At 39.8% G+C, this 20970-nt stretch overlaps 2 protein-coding genes across 4 annotated transcripts in view; one reads left to right on the forward strand and one right to left on the reverse strand.

Moving 5' to 3' along the window:
* rnf34b (ring finger protein 34b) overlaps positions 1 to 3444 on the forward strand; it is a 34735-nt gene extending 31291 nt beyond the window's left edge. Inside the window, exons 7-8 of one of the 2 annotated variants that reach the window (XM_072455435.1) lie at positions 200 to 241; positions 2233 to 3444. In XM_072455435.1, the coding sequence (XP_072311536.1) occupies positions 200 to 241; positions 2233 to 2417 (227 nt within the window). In that variant the 3' untranslated portion in view covers positions 2418 to 3444. The remainder of the gene's footprint in view (positions 1 to 199; positions 242 to 2232) is intronic. The other variant, XM_072455436.1, reaches the window with a different exon arrangement.
* A 571-nt stretch (positions 3445 to 4015) lies between these two features.
* kdm2bb (lysine (K)-specific demethylase 2Bb) lies at positions 4016 to 20733 on the reverse strand. Of its 2 annotated transcripts, none has more exons than XM_072455437.1 (21): positions 20537 to 20733; positions 19975 to 20119; positions 19825 to 19903; positions 19651 to 19697; positions 19278 to 19456; positions 19086 to 19192; positions 18856 to 18949; positions 18512 to 18665; positions 17311 to 17426; positions 16715 to 16841; positions 16259 to 16623; positions 16098 to 16184; positions 9226 to 9456; positions 8959 to 9102; positions 8784 to 8871; positions 8329 to 8663; positions 7231 to 8234; positions 6991 to 7154; positions 6735 to 6896; positions 6113 to 6331; positions 4016 to 5477 (listed from the first exon to the last, which is right to left on the reverse strand). In XM_072455437.1, exons 1-21 carry the CDS (start codon positions 20579 to 20581, stop codon positions 5290 to 5292), a joined length of 4080 nt encoding a protein of 1359 aa, XP_072311538.1. In that variant the 5' UTR covers positions 20582 to 20733; the 3' UTR covers positions 4016 to 5289. The 2 variants fall into 2 exon arrangements, with proteins under 2 accessions (XP_072311538.1, XP_072311540.1); XM_072455439.1 differs by having other exon boundaries at positions 8329 to 8655; positions 8785 to 8871; positions 20537 to 20732.
* Between the last annotated feature and the right edge of the window lie 237 nt (positions 20734 to 20970).

The raw sequence follows: 20970 nt of genomic DNA on the forward strand, positions 1-20970 counted from the left end.
TCAGTCATCTCGCGTTACCCTGGCGCGCGGTGTCAGCTGCAGTCATCGCACACAGACGCAGTCAATATGGATGGAAATGACTTATGAATTAGCCTGGCTCCGAACCTGTCCGTCCCGGCTTTACGATCACACCTGATGCGAGGAATAAATGTGCATGAAAACTAATACATTATTATTCCCTGTCTCAAAAATATTCAAGTGGTGGCAGTCCCTCCACCTGAGAGCAACAGAGAGGAAAGAGGTAAGACATATTTATGGAACGGTAATCAACAGCGGTAGAGTTATGTTTGTGACCGCATGGTTCATTCTGACTGCTTCATCCAGTAATATCACGTTAGAGTAACATCCGTCCACCTCGTGTTGTGAAAGGCTCAGGGTCAGACTGTGGGTTTCGGGCAGATGATTTCTTCCTGATGTGTACATTTTGGTGAGGACTTTTCCCCTTCATAGACGCAGTGTAGATTCTGAGGGGACATAATCCACCTTTATGAGCTTTTAGTCACGTTATAACAGTGTTCCCTCATCATTAGCATCCTCAAAGTTGTATTTCAGTAGATCCTGCAGTATCCCGGCTTTAGTGATCGGAAAATGACTGTATTCACCGACCCCTTATCCCCGCCCACTTCCCCTGTTACGTCAGTTTATTTAAACATATTCGTACACATGAGGATCAGGACTGTTGTGTAGCCATTTTTCAATATTAAAACCAAGTGAATAAAAGGCTGCTGCTTGTTATGGTGAAATGAAGTCACATCAATTTAGCTTTTTTTTAAGAAGTCAATGACCCCATTTATTTTATTAAGCTGTTTTAGATCAATCTGGAAGTTTGCGATCGATGAACAAAATGTACAGTAATGATCTATGTTGTATGTTATAGTTTATTACCATATACTTGAAAAAAGCATTTGTTTACCTTAAAATTCAGTTACTAATTGCGACCACATACCATTCTGCTATATCCATCTATTTTATTTGTTTTGTTGCTAGCTTTGATAACACCACTAATGTTTGTCTTTTACACATTCATCTTCATGCACGACCTTCAGACAAAACACATGTTGGTTAAAGTGCACATGACAGGCTGGTGTTTTTATAATGATTACTTTGTTTGGTTAGTTAGTCCCTGTGGTGAATATGTATCATAGTTTTACATCAATTTGTGAAAACAACTGAAAAAGGTTCATTCTAGCTCGTCGGGTCTGGAGGGACGGTCTGCTGATTGATCGTTCAAGTTATAACACGTTATCAAGTTTAGGCTAAAGGGTAAGATTAGGGAAGTCAATGAAGTTCAGTTCAAACACAGTTCTTAAGGGAAACTAAACTAAAGCATGATTTAGTTATGCGATGCGATCCGTCGCGCTAATAAACAAATCCACATGTGTGTTGTATCAGTCCGCACGGGGGAGGGCACATGCGCACTTCCGCCTGAGTTCTAAAATCGCCAAAAAAATTGTCCATTACGCCTTTAAGTCAGTTTAAATGTGAAATATTTAAACTGACTTAAAGGGTAAGAAAGTAAGTACATGTATGCAGCAATGGCTTTAAGCAAATGTATCGCCTACTATTTTTATGTTCCATATAAAGATGTCTTTTTATATGGAAATTACAATTAGATGTGTAATTTTAACACATGTCCTTCGGGGGCTTTTAAGGCCAGTTTAGCAACAGACGTTAAGACATTACCATGGCAACCAGATCACGTCCAGTCCCGACTATCCAGCGCTATGGAAAAACAGAGCTGTGATGTCATTAATAAGTGAGGTGCCATTGAAAATGGAGATACAATTTACACACAACTGACACATTTTTCTGGCAGTTTAAACACTCATTTAAAACAATAAGGGTATTTTTTATGGATTATTATCTGATAAATCATAAATAAATATTGTGCCATTTATATGGATTTTGGCTCTTATTATTGGTTGCTAGGTAACAGTTGTGGCATTACCTCTGTCACATCTGCTGCTCATGTCCAACCAGGAAGTGCAATTATTAATATAACCAACATTGTCAAACTGCGGGCAACATTTCTTTGTAAAACATTAAATATAATAACGTTCACTATGTTTTAGTGAAACGTGTAGCCCAACCTGACCTGTCACGTGCACTTCAAAATCCCACTTCATTCTTGAACACGTTTTTCCTGACACTCTCACGTACCGCGCGTTACTTTGCCTCATGTGTGAGTCAGAGCTCCGCTTTTGCCTCACTCTCCTGCTCCTCTGTGCGCAGACGGCGTGAAGTCGCAGCTGTCCCTGGACGAGAACCTGTGCCGCATCTGCATGGACGCCATCATCGACTGCGTCCTGCTGGAGTGCGGCCACATGGTCACGTGCACCAAGTGCGGCAAGAGGATGAGCGAGTGTCCCATCTGCCGCCAGTACGTGGTGCGGGCCGTGCACGTCTTCAAGTCCTAGAGAGGTGTTTGGGGGGTTTTGTTTTTTTGTTTTATTCCCCGATCTCTGGAAAAGTCGCTGCTGTGGAACTGACTACTGTCCCCAACCCAAAAAAGAGCAGACTCACCCCCTCCACAAGCCGCAGCGGGACACACAAACACACAGCGCACGTACAGCAGAGCAGGGGCGTCAGGGGCCCGCAGCAGGAGCGTCAGGGGCCCCACAGCAGGAGCGTCAGGGGCCCACAGCAGAGCAGGAGCGTCAGGGGCCCGCAGCAGGAGCGTCAGGAGCCCCACAGCAGGAGCGTCAGGGGCCCCACAGCAGGAGCGTCAGGAGCCCCACAGCAGGAGCGTCAGGGGCCCCACAGCAGGAGCGTCGGGGGCCCACAGCAGAGGATCGCTCCTGTGGTTACTTGAAGTTGCGTTGGACTGAGATGATGCAATGTTCTTTCACGATGTGCAATACGAGAAACAGACTTCCACGTGTTTATTGCAGCAGGCTGTGTAGAGTTTGCGCCACACTGTTGCGGGACGCGCAGACGAGGGGTGCCAAACGTCCTGTGTCCTCGGAAAAGCGTTTTGGTTCTCACGTCATAACCAGCAACCGCAGAAAGTCACTCCTAAAGTCACTGCAGACCCACGTTTTAGTTGTTATTTACAGAAAACAGCGGCGCGAATGACGGGAAACGTGACCGGAAGGGTTAAAAATGTGTTTCTAACTTATACTAGGTACTGGTATTTCCAAAACGTTTGTTACCTACTGTGTGTGTCGAGCCCGACGGTTCTGTAGGTGCTACTTTAACATCACTAGTACTGTCGTAACAAGCAGAGATTTGTAGACAACGCCTGGTTTATTTTAACTTATGCAATTAAAGGTTGTTTTCTGTCATCTTCTAACAAAGACGTGTACACTATGCCTGTGGTTTGTTTAAAAATGTTTAACGTAAATGCATAAATGGTTATTAAATGTATATTTTTACACTTGGAAGTTAGTAGATTAAAATAATAGTCTAAAGGTTATGAAATAAAATGCACCTTTTCAGAATGTATTTCTTCTAGTTCTGCTTTCTTAGTGTCTCCTGTTGCGTCACTGGCCACATTTACACTGACGCAGGAACAACACCGTGTGAATGATCCTGACATCACAAATCAGGGAAAATCATCTGGACAACTTTCTTTGTGGCGTGAAACACAAACCACTAAATAGGTGTCATAGTTTTTGTAACTGTTCCACTCGTGCAGCTGTTCTCTGATGTCACTTACAGGCAGCTACACCTCACCACACATTATCCCGCCTCTTCATACTTGGGAATGTCACGCCACTTTATTTTTGGAAAACAAGTAAAAATTGATTTATTCTATTCAATAAAATGCAGTTCTACAATTACAAAGGTCACTATGCCGTTCAGTGTGTCACTTTAAAGCTGCAGAGGAAAATAAATGAAAGGGAAAGGACATCCATGTTTACTTTCATTTAATGTTTCAAGGTATGTCATTTAAATTATATATATATATATATATATATATATATATATATATATATATATATATATATATATATATATATATATATATATATATATATATATATCACATAAATCACATTTACTAAAATCTGTAACCAAAATGTAAAAAATGTAAACATTCAAAATAGTAACTAAAAATCGCACAAAAAGAGAAAACTATAACAGGCAGTTTAAATAGTAAACAATAAACAAGGCCTTTGTAGTATCACATAACTAACTTAAATGTAAAAAAATAAAGTCTCAAAATATACAACCAGTGTTGATCAATTTATATAAAGCTGACATAAACCAACATGTTCACAATAAACATTCATTTATTGGGACCGATACATTTGCACAAATCTTTCTGGTGAAATCTTTCTAAATTCACACAAAAACACAGGACGTGTGTGACTGAACCTGACATTAACCTTTAGTCACATCAAAGTAATTAGTTCAAAAAGAAGTGCAGCCCTTTGTGTGTAATATGTAAACAATTGGACTGGTTTAAGTTAACACCTGAGTTTTTATAAAAGGCATTGAATTTGTATCTGAATGATTTGTGCCAATGTATAGATCATTAAAAGTGTTGTGGAGTTTAGCTCAAAATGGAAGTAAACCAAGAACATAGAACATTTACTAAACACAGGTATTTTACCTGGTAATGGAAATACCTCATAACTACATGCAGAGCTACACTACATTAAATACAGTTTTTTCTTTGTAAAAATATGATTTATGTACAGCGTACACCACTACAGTGAACGTGTGAATACTTCCATGTATTCAACTCAGTGGTTTCAGTGCAAATAAATGTTTGAATACCTAATGTAGATATTTTTCCTGTTAAGAACAAAGCCTTATTGAGAACGTTTACAGTCTTTTGTCTGGTCAAAAACTGAAAACATATAATGCATTAATAACATCAAACCACAAGTTACTGGCAGAGTATTTGGCAACAAAGCTCCAGACCAGCAAAAGCTAAATAATAACATAGACTATCATTTCAATTAAACTTTTTACTGTACACTGGTGCATAATGCACATAGATGTATGAAACACTTTCTGATATAAAAATATGACTCTATCTCTCGGTCTACTTTGCATTAGAACAACATACTCTATTAACGTCAATGGATAAACATGATTCAAGACATAAAAACATATACACAAATAAATAACTTATAAAGGTGCAAAGATTTTACAGAATAATAAAAGCCTAGAAGATATTGCTCCAATAGAACAGTTGGATTTGTACAAAAAACATTCAGCTTCGGTTCTGAACTTGCTGTCATGTGTGGTTCAGTAGTTTAAGAGAGATTTTTTACAAAATCTGCAAAATACAACACAGTAGTCTGCTGCCCCCTGGTGGACAGCGTGGAAACATTTCTATGTCCAGCTGATTTTTTGCAGTAGTTTTTCCTCGATCAGTTCAAATTGAACACTGACAGACATCTCTGCTATGAACTGGTCACAGCCCTCCTTGGTCACCTGTTTGCAGAAGCGCAGGTCGATGTAGCAGATGCTCCCACAGCGTTTGAAAAAGGTCAGCGACTGGTCTGTCACTCGGTTGCACACTGCAAAACACAGTAAGGTTAGAAAAAAGAGCAACAAATCACTCAGTAATTTATTCTAAAATGTACTTTAGTGATTCCTCACCACGATTGCATTTTAAATACTTTCACAGATCTGGCAACCCAAAATATGGACCTAATTTTACTCCCTGACAAACCAAGGGGTTCCATACTTTAAGGGCTGGGACCCCCACTGCACTATTAAATTACGTCTGTAAGAACTTGAAGTTGCAAAACATATCAAATCAGATGAAATTGTGCTTGATTATGTGGTTTATTGTGTTATTTCACCTAATTTCACTAAAATAATCAGTTTTCAATAGAATACATTACACTTTCAACTCATCCTGATCCACACTTTGGGAACTATTGAGATAATCAGCTTCAGGACAACAACACAAAAATGCTAACTTTGGAGTGAAGCAATCAACATTGTATTATTATTATTATTATTTTGTGTATGATGCTCAAAACCACAACAGCAGTTGCCTCAATGGGCTATAAAATCTACTCGTTTCAATGTTTCAAACATATAAATTATTTAAAGTCCTATAAATATGCCCACATCAGGGAAAGGGAATGTACCTGAAAACCTTACATTTCCTTTGAACACACGTTAGGATGAGAGCTGTTCTCACCAGAGAGCTTAATGTCTGTGAGTGAATCTCTGGAGGTGGTCCCGGCCGCAGTCAGGAGGTTGACAGACTGGTCAGTGACGTGGTTACAGTAGCTCAGGTCCAGTTTGGATAACAGAGGCATGTAGCGGATGATGAGGCGCAGTGAAGTGTCTGTGATGTCCAGTCCTGCCAGACGCAGGTCAATCACGTTACGCATTTTACTCCTATTGTCCAGCTGACCTGTGCAAGCAAGAGACAGCCACATGATCAGAATAATGTTTATTGCTATTATTGTCTTACTACTATACTATTGTCACTAAACAAACTCGGAAGAATTGTCTTTGGAGATTTGGTGCAAACATACAATACGAAGCAAAACAAAGCAATTATAATAATAATATGTACTAAATATATCATGATTGGAATAGTAAAACAACTATCAAGAATCAAATAAAACGGACAAAGAAACAGCTGTGGTCCGACCTGCTCGCTCCAGAGTCCTGGAGAGGAACAAATCACTGCAATAAAACTGGTGAGATGAGATGGGGCCCATAAAACTGAATATTTGTAGCATCATTTGCACTGATTAACCTGCAGACGAGTAGTGCTGCTGTGTGCTTCAAGATAAAAGATTGTGTGGTACCTGGCCTGTTGTCTGTGGGCGGCGACAGCAGATCTCTCATCTGAGCGTCCTTTAGTCCCTCGACCCACTGGACATCCAGAGTGCGCAGCAGAGGACAGCTCAATGTGCAGAGAGCGGAGACAGCAACCCAGGAACATCCAGACAGCAGTAGCACACGAAGACCTGTAAAAAAAACAGAAACCACAAGAGACTTACATAGTGGTCCAACACTGAGATTGCAAAGATGAATGTACATATGTGCAGTAATAAGACTTACCTGGCAGCCTGTTGATGAGCCAGCTTAACTGCTTCTTTGAGATGTTAGTCCAGCTGAGGTCCAGAGCCACAGGCTGTCGGCGGATGATCCCGCTGAGCATGAGAGGAGTGATGGACTTACATCGACTAAGATTGATGTGCTGCCACAGCCTCTTGTCACAGCACCTGCTCAGACAAACACAGGGATGTTCAAAAAGCCAGCGCTTCTGACGAGCGACGAGTGTGTGCCGTGTGTCCTCACCATCTGTTCCAGGTGCGGCACACGCGCATGCACACACACAGGTCTTTGTGAGTCAGGTGACTGAACACAGACATCCAGGCCTCGCGCCGCATCACGTGAGACTCCTCGTTGTCCAGGGGCAGTCTGTCGGGAGGCGGGCTGATGGGAGGAGGCCGGATCACATGGCGCTCCATTTGGACACATTTGGGAGGGGAACGAGACGGGGGAGGTCGGGGACAGATGGGTGAGATTGGCGAGTTCCTATTCCATCCTAGAGGTGAGTAACCTTTTTGGTTCCCGTTGATGTCCCGCCCTCTGTGACGCAGCCAGTCCCCAAGATCACTGTTGCCATTGTTCAGGGCCCATTTAGACTTAGAGTCGTCGACATCACTTTCAGGTTCTGTTTTGATAGGCCGGTGGTTTTGATTGGTCAAACTGTCTTCTGTCTTCAGTGGGCGTCTGTTGTGATTGTTTGGAGCATCTTCAGTTTTAAGGCTCTTTCGGTTCTGATTGGTGCTTGAGTCCTCTGTTTTCAGAGGTTTTCGAGAGTCCTCTAGTTTTATTGTTTTTTTGTTGTGGCTGGCTGGACTTTCCTCTCTCTTCAATAATTTGTCTTCCGACTTTGCAATGTCTTGGTTAAACTCCTTCACTGATCGTTTCCGCTGATGGCCGGCCTTCAGCGGTCTGGAGCTCTTGTCCTGCAGGTTTGTTTGGTCAGCACTGGGCCCTGCTCGGTTGGTGTGGACAGAGATGCGCTCACTGTCACGTCCTCCTGATGTTCTCAGCAGAGGATTTAAGCAAACTTTTGATTTGTCATCCGCTGCATATTTGTCTCTTGTTACTACCTCCTCTTCCTCCTCTTCGTCCTCAACTTCATGCTGGTACTTCTTGTCTTTGAAATAATTCCGGTTTGAGAAATAGTCCTCTGGTTCCCGGTCAGCACGGTCGTCCTCCAGATCATTCTCAGTCTTGATTGCCCGAAATAATTTAGGAGACATTGAACTATCATGTTTTAAAGGCTTCTTCTGTCAAATTAACAACAAACATAATATTACATATAAATGTGAACATTTAGTTTGTTTACTCTCAGTATTACATGAAAGAATGAGACATTGGTACCTTCTTTTTCAAAAGAACAGGTTCATCATTGGTGTCAAAGAGTTTCCTCTTCTTCCTCAGGGGGTTGTCCTCAGGTCTGGGGCGAGTGGTACTTTCCAGCGAGAGCAGAGGAGGCCTCTTCTTTGGAGGCTCTTCATCTTTTCTCTTTGGGACATCATCCCGCTCGGCCTTCCTCTTTAAAACCGGGGCGGTGTTCATTGTGGTAACAGTCGCAGTTGGCATCATTGGAGAGTCGGACTCTTCTTTTTGGTCCCGGGTCGCTCGTGGCTCTTTGAGTAAAGAACCAGGAAGGTTTGATGCATATTTAAAACCCGGACCCCGTTTTTGCTTTGAAGCCAAAAACATAGAAAAAGAAGCAAGACATGATTCACCTTTTCAAGATTTTGGCACATTTTGAAACATTTTAAAGATTTGATATTGAGCTAAATTGACATCCAAGTCAACAAAGAAGCTTACTTTCCCAGTTTTCCCCGCGTGGTTACACTTAGGGCACTCCCAACAGTTTGGTAGCTCATCATTAACAACTCCATTTGAATCTTTAACCTTAAACACAAAAGACAAGCACAACACAAATTGGACACATTTTAAAATAAGTATTCTGAGTATTCTAAATATTTGAATAGACCTCACCTTTAGACAGTTTGGATGCACAATCTCATTACAGATAGAACACTCCATGAGCATCAGGTTAAACTTTTCCTCTTCATCTTCGACGGTGTCTTCTTTTCCTGCTTCTCCACACACCAGACACACTGCAGTGTGGGGAAGAACCGGCTACAAATACAAAGTTGTAAAGAAACACATTAGTCAAAACTGCATCCAGGTCAAATAAAGATGAATGACTCGTTTCCACATGTGCCGAATGTGAATCTGAATTGTTAACAGTTTTAAACGTACTGCAATGCACTGCCTCATGATGCAGGACTGCTTCATCCGACCAGGCCCTCCAAACTTCTTCATGTCTTTGCAGAAGTGGCACTCCCCACACTCAGTGCGGAGACACGCCTCGCACCGGCGACAGCGAGTCCTTCTGCGCCGCGCCCCAGACGTCCCCCGACTTGCTGACAGTTTAACTGCTGATGCTGGAGAAGCTGCCATCTTAAGCTTTGGCCGGTTTGGCGGCCGAGGCTGAAACAAATAAGGAAGGTACAATTAGAGCGTTGTAGGTAATATGAAACTACAAGCACAGAAATGCTAGTTATGTTAGAAAGACAAGAAGAGCTTATAGTAGAAGTATATTTTAATTACTAAATTGTATCTGTTAACAGGAGGTTTAACAGAGGCTTTAGGGCAAAGAAGTGTTATTCTTAGTTTAATTAAGTAAATGTTTCTTTGTTTCTTTTTTTTTTGATGTATTACAAATACAAAACAGAAAAAGAAAGACAACAACACAGACATTAGACAAATAGAGGGACAACAGTCTAGAAAGTCGGTGTAATCCCTCATTCGTCCAGGAGTGTTCCATTGTAGAAAAATGCAGTTGTATTATCTGGACTCTGCTTTTAGAATATCAAAACATTTCAACTCTCATTCAAGAGTCATTCTCAATCTGTGAGTCTGGGAACTCAGGTTTCATATCCTACTCTGTGTAAGCCTCCTGATAAAGAGAGTTTTTGGTTTCACTTGAGACTGCTCTTTGTTTTTTCACAACCCTGGAATGGGCCATCTACATCCTATTGTAACCCTCCTCACTGCTACTGTACTGTACTGTACCTCAGGTACTCAGTGAGGAGGGAGCAAAGTCAGGCTATAATAGGATGTAGAATCTTTATTGCTGCTATCCTGCCAATTATAGAGGGGGAGGTTGAGTAGTCGAAGTAAGTCTACTTCTATTGTCTTTAGCAGTGGTGTGAAGTTGAGTGTTATCAACTCTGACAGAGGAACTCTTGATGCTAGGTACGTGATGTGATCATGGCATATGGATATGGGTGATTGGTGGGATGCAACGTCCTATTTGGTTTAATGTAGCAAGAGGATGGATGATTTATTCCAATTCATTGTATACTGTAATCTGATTTTTTTATTTTATTTCTTGAATAGATGTTTGAAGTTCTTGAAAAAATAGTCGTATATCGTCTGCATAAAGTAAGATTTTATGAGTTTGTGTTTCAATTCCTTTGATTGATGGGTTCAGGTGGATAGCTGCTGCCAGGGGTTCAATAAAAATAGTGAATAGAGAAGGAGAGAGTGGACATTCCTGCCTTGTCCCCCTGTGTAGTGTGAACCTTTGTGACGTTAGTCCATTGGTTGTGACTGTGGCAGATGGAGATGTGTATAGAATCTTGATCCAGTTAATAAATGACTCTCCAAAGCCAAATCTTTGTAGTGTGGTGAATATAACATTACAGTTGACCCTATCGAAAGCTTTTTCTGCATCTAATGTGGCTATGAGTGTGTCTTTCTATTGTACCGATGAGTAATGCATTCAATTATATAATCTGAGATCATATTTTACCGATCATTTTTATGTCAACATTTAAAAGTGAGATGGGACAGTGGTCTTTGTTGTGTTTAGGGATGAGTGATATTAGGGCTGTGTTCATGTGGGATGGGAATGCAGTGTTTTGTTTTATTTCTGTTAATGTTCTAGTGAATAATGGGAATAAGGTTGACCAAAAATGTTTATATAATTCAGCAGGGAAGGCATCCGGTCCTGGTGCTTTATTATTTTGCATTTGACTCGGTGCGGAGTGTAGTTCTTTTTCAGTGATTGGCATTTTGAGAGTGTTGACTTGTTCCGGGTTGAGTTTCGGAAAGAGTGTGTTATCCAGGAATGGTCTTCTTGATTTGAGTTGAATTTTGAGTTGAATTCTTGTAAAATTTTACCTTGGTTTGTGAATTGGTTAGCTTCCCTGCTGAGTTCCTATTTGAGGTTATAGCTGTTTTTTCTTTATTTCTTTTGATTTGATAAGCCAAACGGATTTATTGCTGTGGTGAAAAGTCTACGAATAACTAATGTGTTTATTTTGTTTATTATTTCATTAAACAATAATTTATTTTTTTCTTAGTTCTTTATGGACGGTTTCTGATAAATTATCTGCATGTAAGATTTTAGTTCTTTTTATTTTTTTCTTCCAGTTGGACTTTTTTTATAGACTGAATATGAAATAATTTCCCCCGTAGTTCTGCTTTTCCTGTTTCCCAGAGTAATGAGGCTGATGACACTGGAGAGTCTTTCAAGGAAGGCTGTCCACTCTCTCTAACTCTGGATCTTTTAAAAGATAGTCAAAAGATCCTTTTTTTGTAGTTTTTCCTGGCCGAGAAGGAGAGTCTAAGGACAGAGGACCCTGGGACATCGTCCCTCGCCACCACAGACATTGTCTGACTTCATCGCCACCACAGACATTGTTGATTCATTTCTCCCTGTGGCCCTCAGAGGCAACTGTTGTTGTGATTTTGGGCCTTACAAAAATAAATTGATTTGATTTGATTTGATTAAAAGAAATGTGTTGAAACGCCACCTGGTGGGGTGTTTCTGTATTGCAGGTATGTGAGAGTTACTGGTGCGTGGTCGCTAATATTAATGGGGTGAATTTTAGTTTGTATGATATTTGGTATGATTGAATTACTGGTTTGAAAGAGATCAATGCAGGAGCAGGTTTGGTGGACATTGGAGTAAAAAGTATATTCTCTGTCGAGTGGATGTTGTAGCCTCCGATCTCTTAATATTTTGGAGGATTGGCAGAATTTGTTTGTATGTTTTGACCGGTCTATTGATGGATTGATGACAGTGTTATAATCTCCCCCTATAGGGCAGTTGGATAGGTCTGAGAGAGAGGGGAGGAAATTCATAAAAAAGAGGAGGGGTCATCAGAGTTTGTTGACAATTTTAATTGGAATATTGTTTATTGAAATGTTAATGATTATACTACTGGATCTGAAATGGTTTGATGGTGGCTAAAGCTAATTTTATCGTTTATTAAGATGCACAGTCCTCTATGTTTTGAATATAGTCGGAGGAAAAACAGTGGTTAAAATGTTTAGTTGTTAAAGTGCTTTGGGTTGATTGTGAGAGGTGGGTTTCCTGTAATAAACATATATTTCCTGTAATAAACATATATCAACTTGGTCATTTGTACTTTTGACTGTGAGCCAACTCCTAAATATTAAAATCATAATATCATATAGAATCATCTGTATCTACTATTGATTTAGATACAGAGGCAAAACAATAATACATTTCACTGAGCCAAATTAAAAGACTATGAAAAAAGATACTCGATGTAATCTCCAGAAAACAAAAACATGCTCATTTGGCCATTTCAGTTTTTGAGAGCGTGAGGACGCAGCACACAAGCTGCTGAGGCACAGGATACAACAGAAACAAAAGCATCAAGACTGTCCCTGAAGGCATCGTCCAAATTTAGCACTCACATGTTTCGACTTCAAAGGGGAACTGCATTTATCACCACATTTCACACATGGATCTGTAGGAGCCATTTTCTGGAGTTGAGGGGGTGAATCCTGATCCGATTTACAACATGTTAATAATTATGCTCTACTTCACAAGAATACAGATTCACGAAAAACTGGTGTTAACGGCAATGCTCGTTTACAGTATGTTCCAACCCAATTCCACAGGTACGTTTCCTCAGCTGACGACCAAAGACAAATAGTGTCAATTTATAAATACAAAGTGGATATTCCAGCAGGAAGACAAAAGACTGCAAAGGGCTGCGGCTTGAGGAAACCAAGATTTCTTTAGTTACACCGGCAGTGCAGATTTTCCTAGCGTCAGCATAGCAACAGCCACATCCCATTCCCTAACAGAACAGTCTATGACACACACACTTGTAACCAATAAGATCAGTATTGAGACACTCACACAGAAAGGCTCGCTCTGACCCAAATCTAAATATTTATCCAACAATTACCAAAGAGAGATGTCAGATTAAGCGGCCGAATAAGTGGTAACCAGACGGGATTAGAAGAGAGATGTTTGGGGATGAGAAGGGGGGTGTATATAAGCACTAAGAGGCGATAAGAAGAAAAAAAGAGGAGAACAGCAAAACTATTATTTGCAAGGACAGCCTGTGCCAGCTTCTCGAACAGCCTCAGTTAGTACAACGCTGATACCAGGTCCAACACAAGTAGATCTGCTCCCGATGATTCGTTTTAGCAGTCGACTACTCAGCGATTTTTTTTTGTGATTAGTCGACATGTCACATCAGGATTCTTTTTAGATACATTTTAACCAGATTAAGCTAAAATATGCAGACAAAATGCTTTTAGATAGAGATAATGTATTAATAAAGTGTGTGATTGAAACATTCCATTAGCACATTTAGATCTATAATGTCTTTGTAATCAAACGTCTTTTGCCACGTTTTTTAGTCTGTATAGCCCAGATAACGACGAGAACAATTATTAAAATGGTTAACGATTATTTTAGGTTTAAGTTGTTTAGTGATCACGATATTCCGATTCATCGTTGCTGCCCTAAACACAAGAGAAAAGTTAGAAGAAACCAAGTTCAGAGTATATACAGTATTGTCTATATGTGAGGAGATGTGTAAACAACAATAGTAACAAAGATAATGGCTCATATTGTTGGCCTAAATCCCATTCCTCTCCACCATCTGCTTCGTTTGTGATCCCTGAAGCAGATACGACACTGACACAGAATTAAACGACAGCGGAGGTTGTCGAACGGGAGGTCAAAATAATGAGTTTAACATCAAATAATGCTGTAGCATTATGTTATTTATATTTCAAGTTGTTTTTGTATGAATAAACTGCTGCATAGTCATATTTTGAACTGTCAATGATTGATTTCCCAGTTGAGAAATTGACTTAAAATGAGCTGAGAATAACTGCAAGACAGGTCTGAACAAACTGCAAAATGAGTAGTGCAACAGCATGCGAGTAAGTGAAAATAATATAAGACTGTTGTTTTGTTAATGCAACTGAAAACCTTGAAGCTGATAAGCAAATGTGGTCATGATTGACATATAAACTTTTCTAATCAGTACTTTTTATTTGCGTCTCGTGAGTGGGTGTGGCTGTTCTTCTCAAATTTAGCGAATCCCTTTGTTAATGTGTAATGTGTAATTAATACAATATAAGAAACCGATCTCACATAATCGTACACATGCTGAATTCCAATACATTTTCCATTCGTCTTCTAATAAGCTTTCTATTTTAAGGCCTTTAAAAATAAATATACATTCTTGAAACAACATGAAATCCAAGAAAAGCAAACACACACACACACACACACACACACGTGATACATTAGTACATTAACAGAGCAAATCTACATCTGTGCCATTATCCACTAGCTCTCTCTCTGGGAGGCTGTACAATTCGCTGTGTGCCATAAGCATTCCTTTGGTGGTCTCTGCGCGGCTGCCTGGTGGGCTTTGGCATGCTAACCTGCTCAGAGTCTGAGTCGTAGTCCTCATCATCAGCGCTCAACGACATGGCCATGGCTGGTTTTTCACACAGCGTCCAGCACACAGCAATCTGACATGGCTGCGCTCTCCTCCTCCTTTACTCTGCTGCCTGGCCTCTATAGCCCTCCCTCCTGCTGCACGGCTCCACAATACCACAAGCAGATGCACAAAACACAGACAAGCCTGCCTCATTAACATGGACTGACTCCCAGGGAAAAGGGAGTGGCGCTGAGAAAGGCGCAGCCAATCAGAGGACAGAGTGAACCTAAATATTTGCAACTGCGAGCCAATAGAAGAGCGGCATGAAAACACAGCCAGGATATATTCATGAGGATCACAAGGAGAAGGTAGAAAGCTGTGCTCAGCCAATTGAGCCAGATGGCATATCATTACAAAAGGCAAACACAAAAGAGGCCCGGGACCAGCAGCTGGCCTAAAGGGATGAGGGGGGGTCATGCAGCGCGTCAGAAACCCACAAAATCACTGACAGACAGCAGGGATGCATTTCCTTTTGTGTTAATTAGGAATGTCTAATTTGTCAAATAGATCAATCAAATCAAATAGATCAATCAAATACACCCCACACACTGAGGGAAACAACTAATAACTGTATTTAATGTGTAAGTGTCCCACGTCTGGCACCTTCATTCTATAAATAACCCTCTATTTATAGCCTCCTCATAATCGAAATGTGTCACTGTTTTCACTGTCATTTCTGTAATGTAAAAGGTAGCATTGACGTTTTTTCACTGGAAAATCATTTTGTTGTAGTCAGAAACAAACTAGAGACTATCTTTGACAGAACTATATGTTGCTAAAAGTGATTGAGGCCAAAGTTTTAAGTGTATTACAGGTCTAAAGATAAATGTGTTGGTGATCAGTCAGATTCACATTAAAATATGCTCAAATATGAAATGTATTGTGACCAACTGTGATGAACTCCAACATGAATAAATGAAATAAACATATTCTTTACTCTGTTAGGCACTGCAGCAACCGTACATCTAAATTATGCAAACAAGTACATCAGCAGCTCTGGGCTGGAAATGACTACAGTGAGTTTTAAAGAGTGGGAAGAGGATTAAGTGCAGAAAAACAGAAGAAGATGAATGGTGCAAGGTTAAATGAGAATGGTATAAAGTAATAGGTTGTACATCAGAATCTGAAAATACATCATCTTGATTTAAACATAAATTGGGACAAAAAAACTAGTAGGAGAAGTGAATGTGCCACTAACTAACGTTACATCAAAGATAATATCAATGTTAAAAAGGGAAATGCGATGGATTTCAATCAAGGCAGCAGACTTTGTGTTGTGAATCAGAAACAGAACAATGAATCACATTTGTTCACTCCATTAAGTACTTTCCTTACCTTGATATTATTTTTAGGCCTGTATACTATCGGCACTCCTGTTATGGCTAACATGGAGTCATCATCAGCATGTTCTTCCAAGACGACCTAAACAATCAAAAGCAACAACTAAGTGCATAACATTTAAACATTTAGTTGTTTAGTTTAGGACAATTTCACACCTTCATCGATTCCAGCAGTTTCTGAGAATCAGCAATTCCCTCTGGAACACACTTCTTATTTTCAGGCAGTGACTCGAGTTTTTCGACCAGTGATTTCAGACCGTTGAGTTCAAACTCTGTTAAATAAGTCCATTTCTGCTGAGACTCTGAGAGTGAAGAGTCCAATGGGGATTTGGGGAAGTCTGCGATGTTGAAACTGAGATTACAGCTGTCCTCCAGATCCAGAGAAAAATCTGCTCTGAACTGTTGACTCTTGACGTTCCCGGGTGAACTGTCAAAGCAAAGTCTCTCATTCAGGTCCTCATTCACATCCTGGCTCCTTGAATCAGAGAAAGGGCTGGCTATATTTGTGGTGGAGTCGAGATCTAAAAATACATGAAAGAAAAATATAAAATGAATACAATTCTATGCATGCCAGATTATTTTACCTAATACTGCAAATACAGGCTTACTTACCCAATAGTGCTGGCTCTTTGTTGGACTCATGAGTAAGGTAGGATCGTCTAGTCAGGCAATATGTGTATCTCTCAAGAACGTACCAGCACATCTCGTAGTAAAAAGGAAAGCGGAATTTGGAATTAACCTAGGAAAAGATATACATGTTTCATCAGCAACTGCGTGCCTGGCCAGCCAAGACTATACACGTTGACTAAAATTGACAATGACACATATTCTGGAACCGTATCCTGTCCACAATTTCCATGGGCGGTGATTGACAGCCGGATTAACCAATCAGAGAAACGAAAACACATGATTTGATGGTGTCAAAACGAACGTGGCAGTTTATGTGTAAAAATGATGGATAAAAAACAACACTGAAGTCTGAGACCGCATGGATTTCTGCAGAACTAACAAGCGACTTGAGCGCTAAACTGTAAATCGGAGGTAAAATAAGTTATTTTTAATTTTGCTCTGAATGTTACGAGGATGTTCGAGAGGAAACGTCTTCTACTTTACATATGTGCTGCGATTGTATTGTCCCCAAAGCTGAACGGCAGTCTGATGCGCGGGATGTGTGGGAAGGAGAGTCTGGTAAAGAGCTGCAACTCTACCTTGGTTCTGTTCTCTATCTCATGGATGGTGAGCTGCATGGGAATGTTGAAGCTGTGCAAAATGTTGCCTCCAAACACAAGCGTGTCCTCTGGTGTGTAGACCGCATGGATCCAGCCTGAAAAACATTCAAAATATTGTCAAGCCAAACAGCCCAGCCCTACTTCTCTTTCTCTTTCTATCTTTATTAGTTAAATCCTAGCCCAAGTAGCCTATCTCCAGTTCAGCCAGCAGATAGAGCTCTATGCAGGTTAAGTTGCTGCACTAACTTGGCTCAGGTAAACATGGGCAGGCACAGACCATGGTTTGGAAACACAAAAAACTAAAATCCTTGATTTTAGTTAAATTGATTAATTGACAGGGTTTTATTTTATTTAAGTGTTGTAATTGGCTGATTTAGGCTAATGAATAATAGTACACATTTTAGGTTAATCAATTATCTATTTAAATTGAATGTGTATAAAGACAGGACATTAAATTAATGCAAGATTGCATTTAATTTTTAAAACTGTTTAAAAGGCCAATTAGGTATTTATTTATTTACTTTATTATGGAATTATTCACTTTATGACCTGTAAAATTGCAACATAAATCCAGTTTAAACAGGCCTAATTAAAAACAAAACAAAATTAAATTTAAATAAATGTTTGTCCTTCTAACATTAAAACATACATTAGTAACTATAGCACCTATATCTATAAATATTATTTAAAAAGTTAACACAAATAAAGTGCCTTTGTTTTACATTTGTTTTAAGGTTTTTGACCTGATAAAACTAAAGAAACTGAAATCATTAAATCTTAATGATTTGCGTATTTTTTACTGTGTCTTTCAAGTTTGACCAGCATTCACCAAGAACAGACTTGACAAATATAAATTAATGATTGAGGTAATAATGTAGTTTTAAACATCCATTTTGTATCCTGATCAAAAGCCTACAGAAGACAAAGTGCATGTGCTTTAACTCGTCTTGGAAGTATAAACAAATCAGGTCCTACTTCAGGACGTCAGGATTTTGTCTCAAAAACAAATCTGCATGCAGTGGTCCTCTCCACCATCTCCTGCCAACTGACTGTCTGCTCACTGCCAATGATGCTCAAACCCAGCTCTAAGGAGGCTCTGTGAAGCACCTTCACAAACACCTTTTGAACAGGCGTCTTACTGTCCTCACTTTCTGTCTCTAACCTGTGATTGCAGACTCACCAGATGGGATAAAGAAGGTGTATCCTTGTTTAAGCTCCACTCTCTGGCATCCGTCCGCTCGGTCTCCCAGGAAGATATCACTCTGCTTTCCAGACAGAACCCAATCCTCATACAGGGCAAGGTTATAAGAGGTTGGAGGAACCAGCCAGAAAACCTATGAACAATAAGAAGATCATCTCAAATACACAATATAACAGAAGTGCAGACAGAAAATGATTAGAATTGAGTCAATATCTGATTAACAAACATGACATGTAAATGTCATGGGTTAGGGTTACCCTAACCCTCATTTGCCCGGGAGTGTTCCATTATAGAAAATGTAATGTAAATACTGTACAAATCACCTTCTTGCCTTTGAAGACATGATACCACACTGAGGTGCCCCCAAAGTCAATGTGGAAATCTGTGTAGCAGCCTTTGACACTCATCAAACAGTATCTAAAAACAGAGCAGACGAAATGCATAAGGCTATATTTAAACAACAATAATGCAATAGATTTAATATAACATAGAAGTTACAATAAGCACTGTACAGTTGCAATAATTACAGCCACAGATCCACAAAAATGCATACCTCTGAACTTTAGGGTATTTCATTTCTGAAATAACATTGGTGCCGTCGGTTTGGCTGTGTTTAAGATCTGGAGGCCACATATTGTCTACCCAGTCAACTTGGTCAATCTGTGAAAGCAGAATCATAATCCTCATAAAGTATTGTTATCACAAAATGTCAACTAAATGATCATGGCAGATGTGATATTCTTACCACTACTGGTCTTTTGATGAGGTGTTCAAGCTTGGTGTGACTGAACTCTAAACTAATGACATTAAACAGCTTATCTCTCTCTTCCTCTGGTGTCTCATAATAGCGAACAAACTGAGCCATGCTCATCTCGGAGCCTTTCTGAGTGCTAACATCCATTACATCCACAGAACGACGGCTCCCTGTGAGTCAAAAGCCAGGATTAATATTTCTGGACAAAATGAGTCATAAACACTTGGCATTACACATGGTCCAACCATCTCCACTAGATGGTGCAACAATGTTACTGCTAAATGTATTCTAGTTGCACAAAGCATATAAAATGATATGACAAAAATATTTTCTGTTCATTGTAAATCTGTTTTATATTACTTACCAACCAGGCCTTTAATTTCACTAACTGAGAATTGTGGATCAGGCATTCTGTATTAACATAAAATGTTGGTTAACCTTGCGAACATACTGTAATAATCATTTTCTATATTGTAGATGGAGTTTCTTTAGTACAACATCATCTTTTGAAGAATGTTTTTTAAGAGGCATCCCTTACCTGATCCCTAAACCATCTTTCTCTTTGAAGATTAGGGGTTTTCTAAGACCTTCCCTTTGCACATACTCATAAGTAAAATCTGGAAGAAAAAGAACACGCTTTAGATACAATAATATACATGCATGTGGGAATAATCATCACAATACTCACTCTTGCCATCCATTATTTGCACAAAGTTTGAGGCGTAGATGTCACTGCTGAGTTTCTCTTCCACACTGAAACCTCTGATATTCACGATTTCCTCTACATCAGACGGATCGTCGTTTTCGTCGTACATCCTCCGGCAGATGGAGCGCTGTCATAAAAAACAATCATAAACATAAATAACAAAAAGCTTCAAAAGGCTAAAGCTGATGATTTGAGAATGTATGATTATGTTACGAAATATCTGTCTGTCAAAACGCCATACGTGGCTGGACAATGCTATGGCATGTTTATGAATGCTATTTAAGCAGTTTTTAAACATTTCTATTATGTAATAGTCTTATCCTTTTTTCCCACTTGAGCCAATGTTATAAACTCGGAGTCAATTAGCACTTTACAAAATGAGTGACTGAATCTGAAAAGGTGCCTAGTTTAATAGTGGTAAACTTGTTCAATGAAAGCGATAATGGTTGTAAAGATTAGCTTAGCTATAATTAGCTGCCAGTATCGTTTGTGAAGCTAACGAAGGCTTCACTTCACGTTTGCGCTTCATGTGGAAAGTACACACCAGCTTGCGTCCAGACTCTGCACATGTGTCCGTGGACTGGGCCATCTTCTCTTACAAACAGCACCACTGTCTCAGTTTAGCAAACGCATGATTTGTAGAAAAGTTAAAGCCACACTTAGCACGCTTTTCGGGTTCAAAACAAGGGAACCATGTTTTTGTCTATTACGTCACCACCAGGAACCAAAACATTGTTGGACAGCGTCACGCGTTTATGTCGAGTTTAATGTGGACATTTATCTCTTCTGACAGATCGCGTCACTTTGGTTTGTCATCAGCTTTAATCAAGATCGATGTATTTGTTTTGACTAAAGACGTGATGCTAAAGAGTTAGGACGCAGTTTCATTCATTGTATACACTTTCAGCTTGTATCTGTGCGTAACACGCGTCACGTGGGTTTGTACAACAGACAACACCTGTGTAATACAAAACATCA

This window comes from Eucyclogobius newberryi, unplaced genomic scaffold (assembly GCF_026437365.1).
Source record: "Eucyclogobius newberryi isolate DKJ021-1_F unplaced genomic scaffold, fEucNew1.0.hap1 SCAF_2, whole genome shotgun sequence".
Lineage (NCBI taxonomy): Eukaryota > Metazoa > Chordata > Actinopteri > Gobiiformes > Gobiidae > Eucyclogobius > Eucyclogobius newberryi.

Bases quoted from the DNA above. Each gene is read 5' to 3' on its own strand.
- kdm2bb (XM_072455437.1), bottom strand. From the start codon at position 20,581: ATGGCCCAGTCCACGGACACATGTGCAGAGTCTGGACGCAAGCTG. The intron at 18,666-18,855 runs GTGATTTGTACA...TATTGTTCATAG, and splicing joins ATGTCTTCAAAGGCAAGAAG to GTTTTCTGGCTGGTTCCTCC. The intron at 16,842-17,310 runs GTAGAGTTGCAG...ATCTTTTCCTAG, and splicing joins AGATAGAGAACAGAACCAAG to GTTAATTCCAAATTCCGCTT.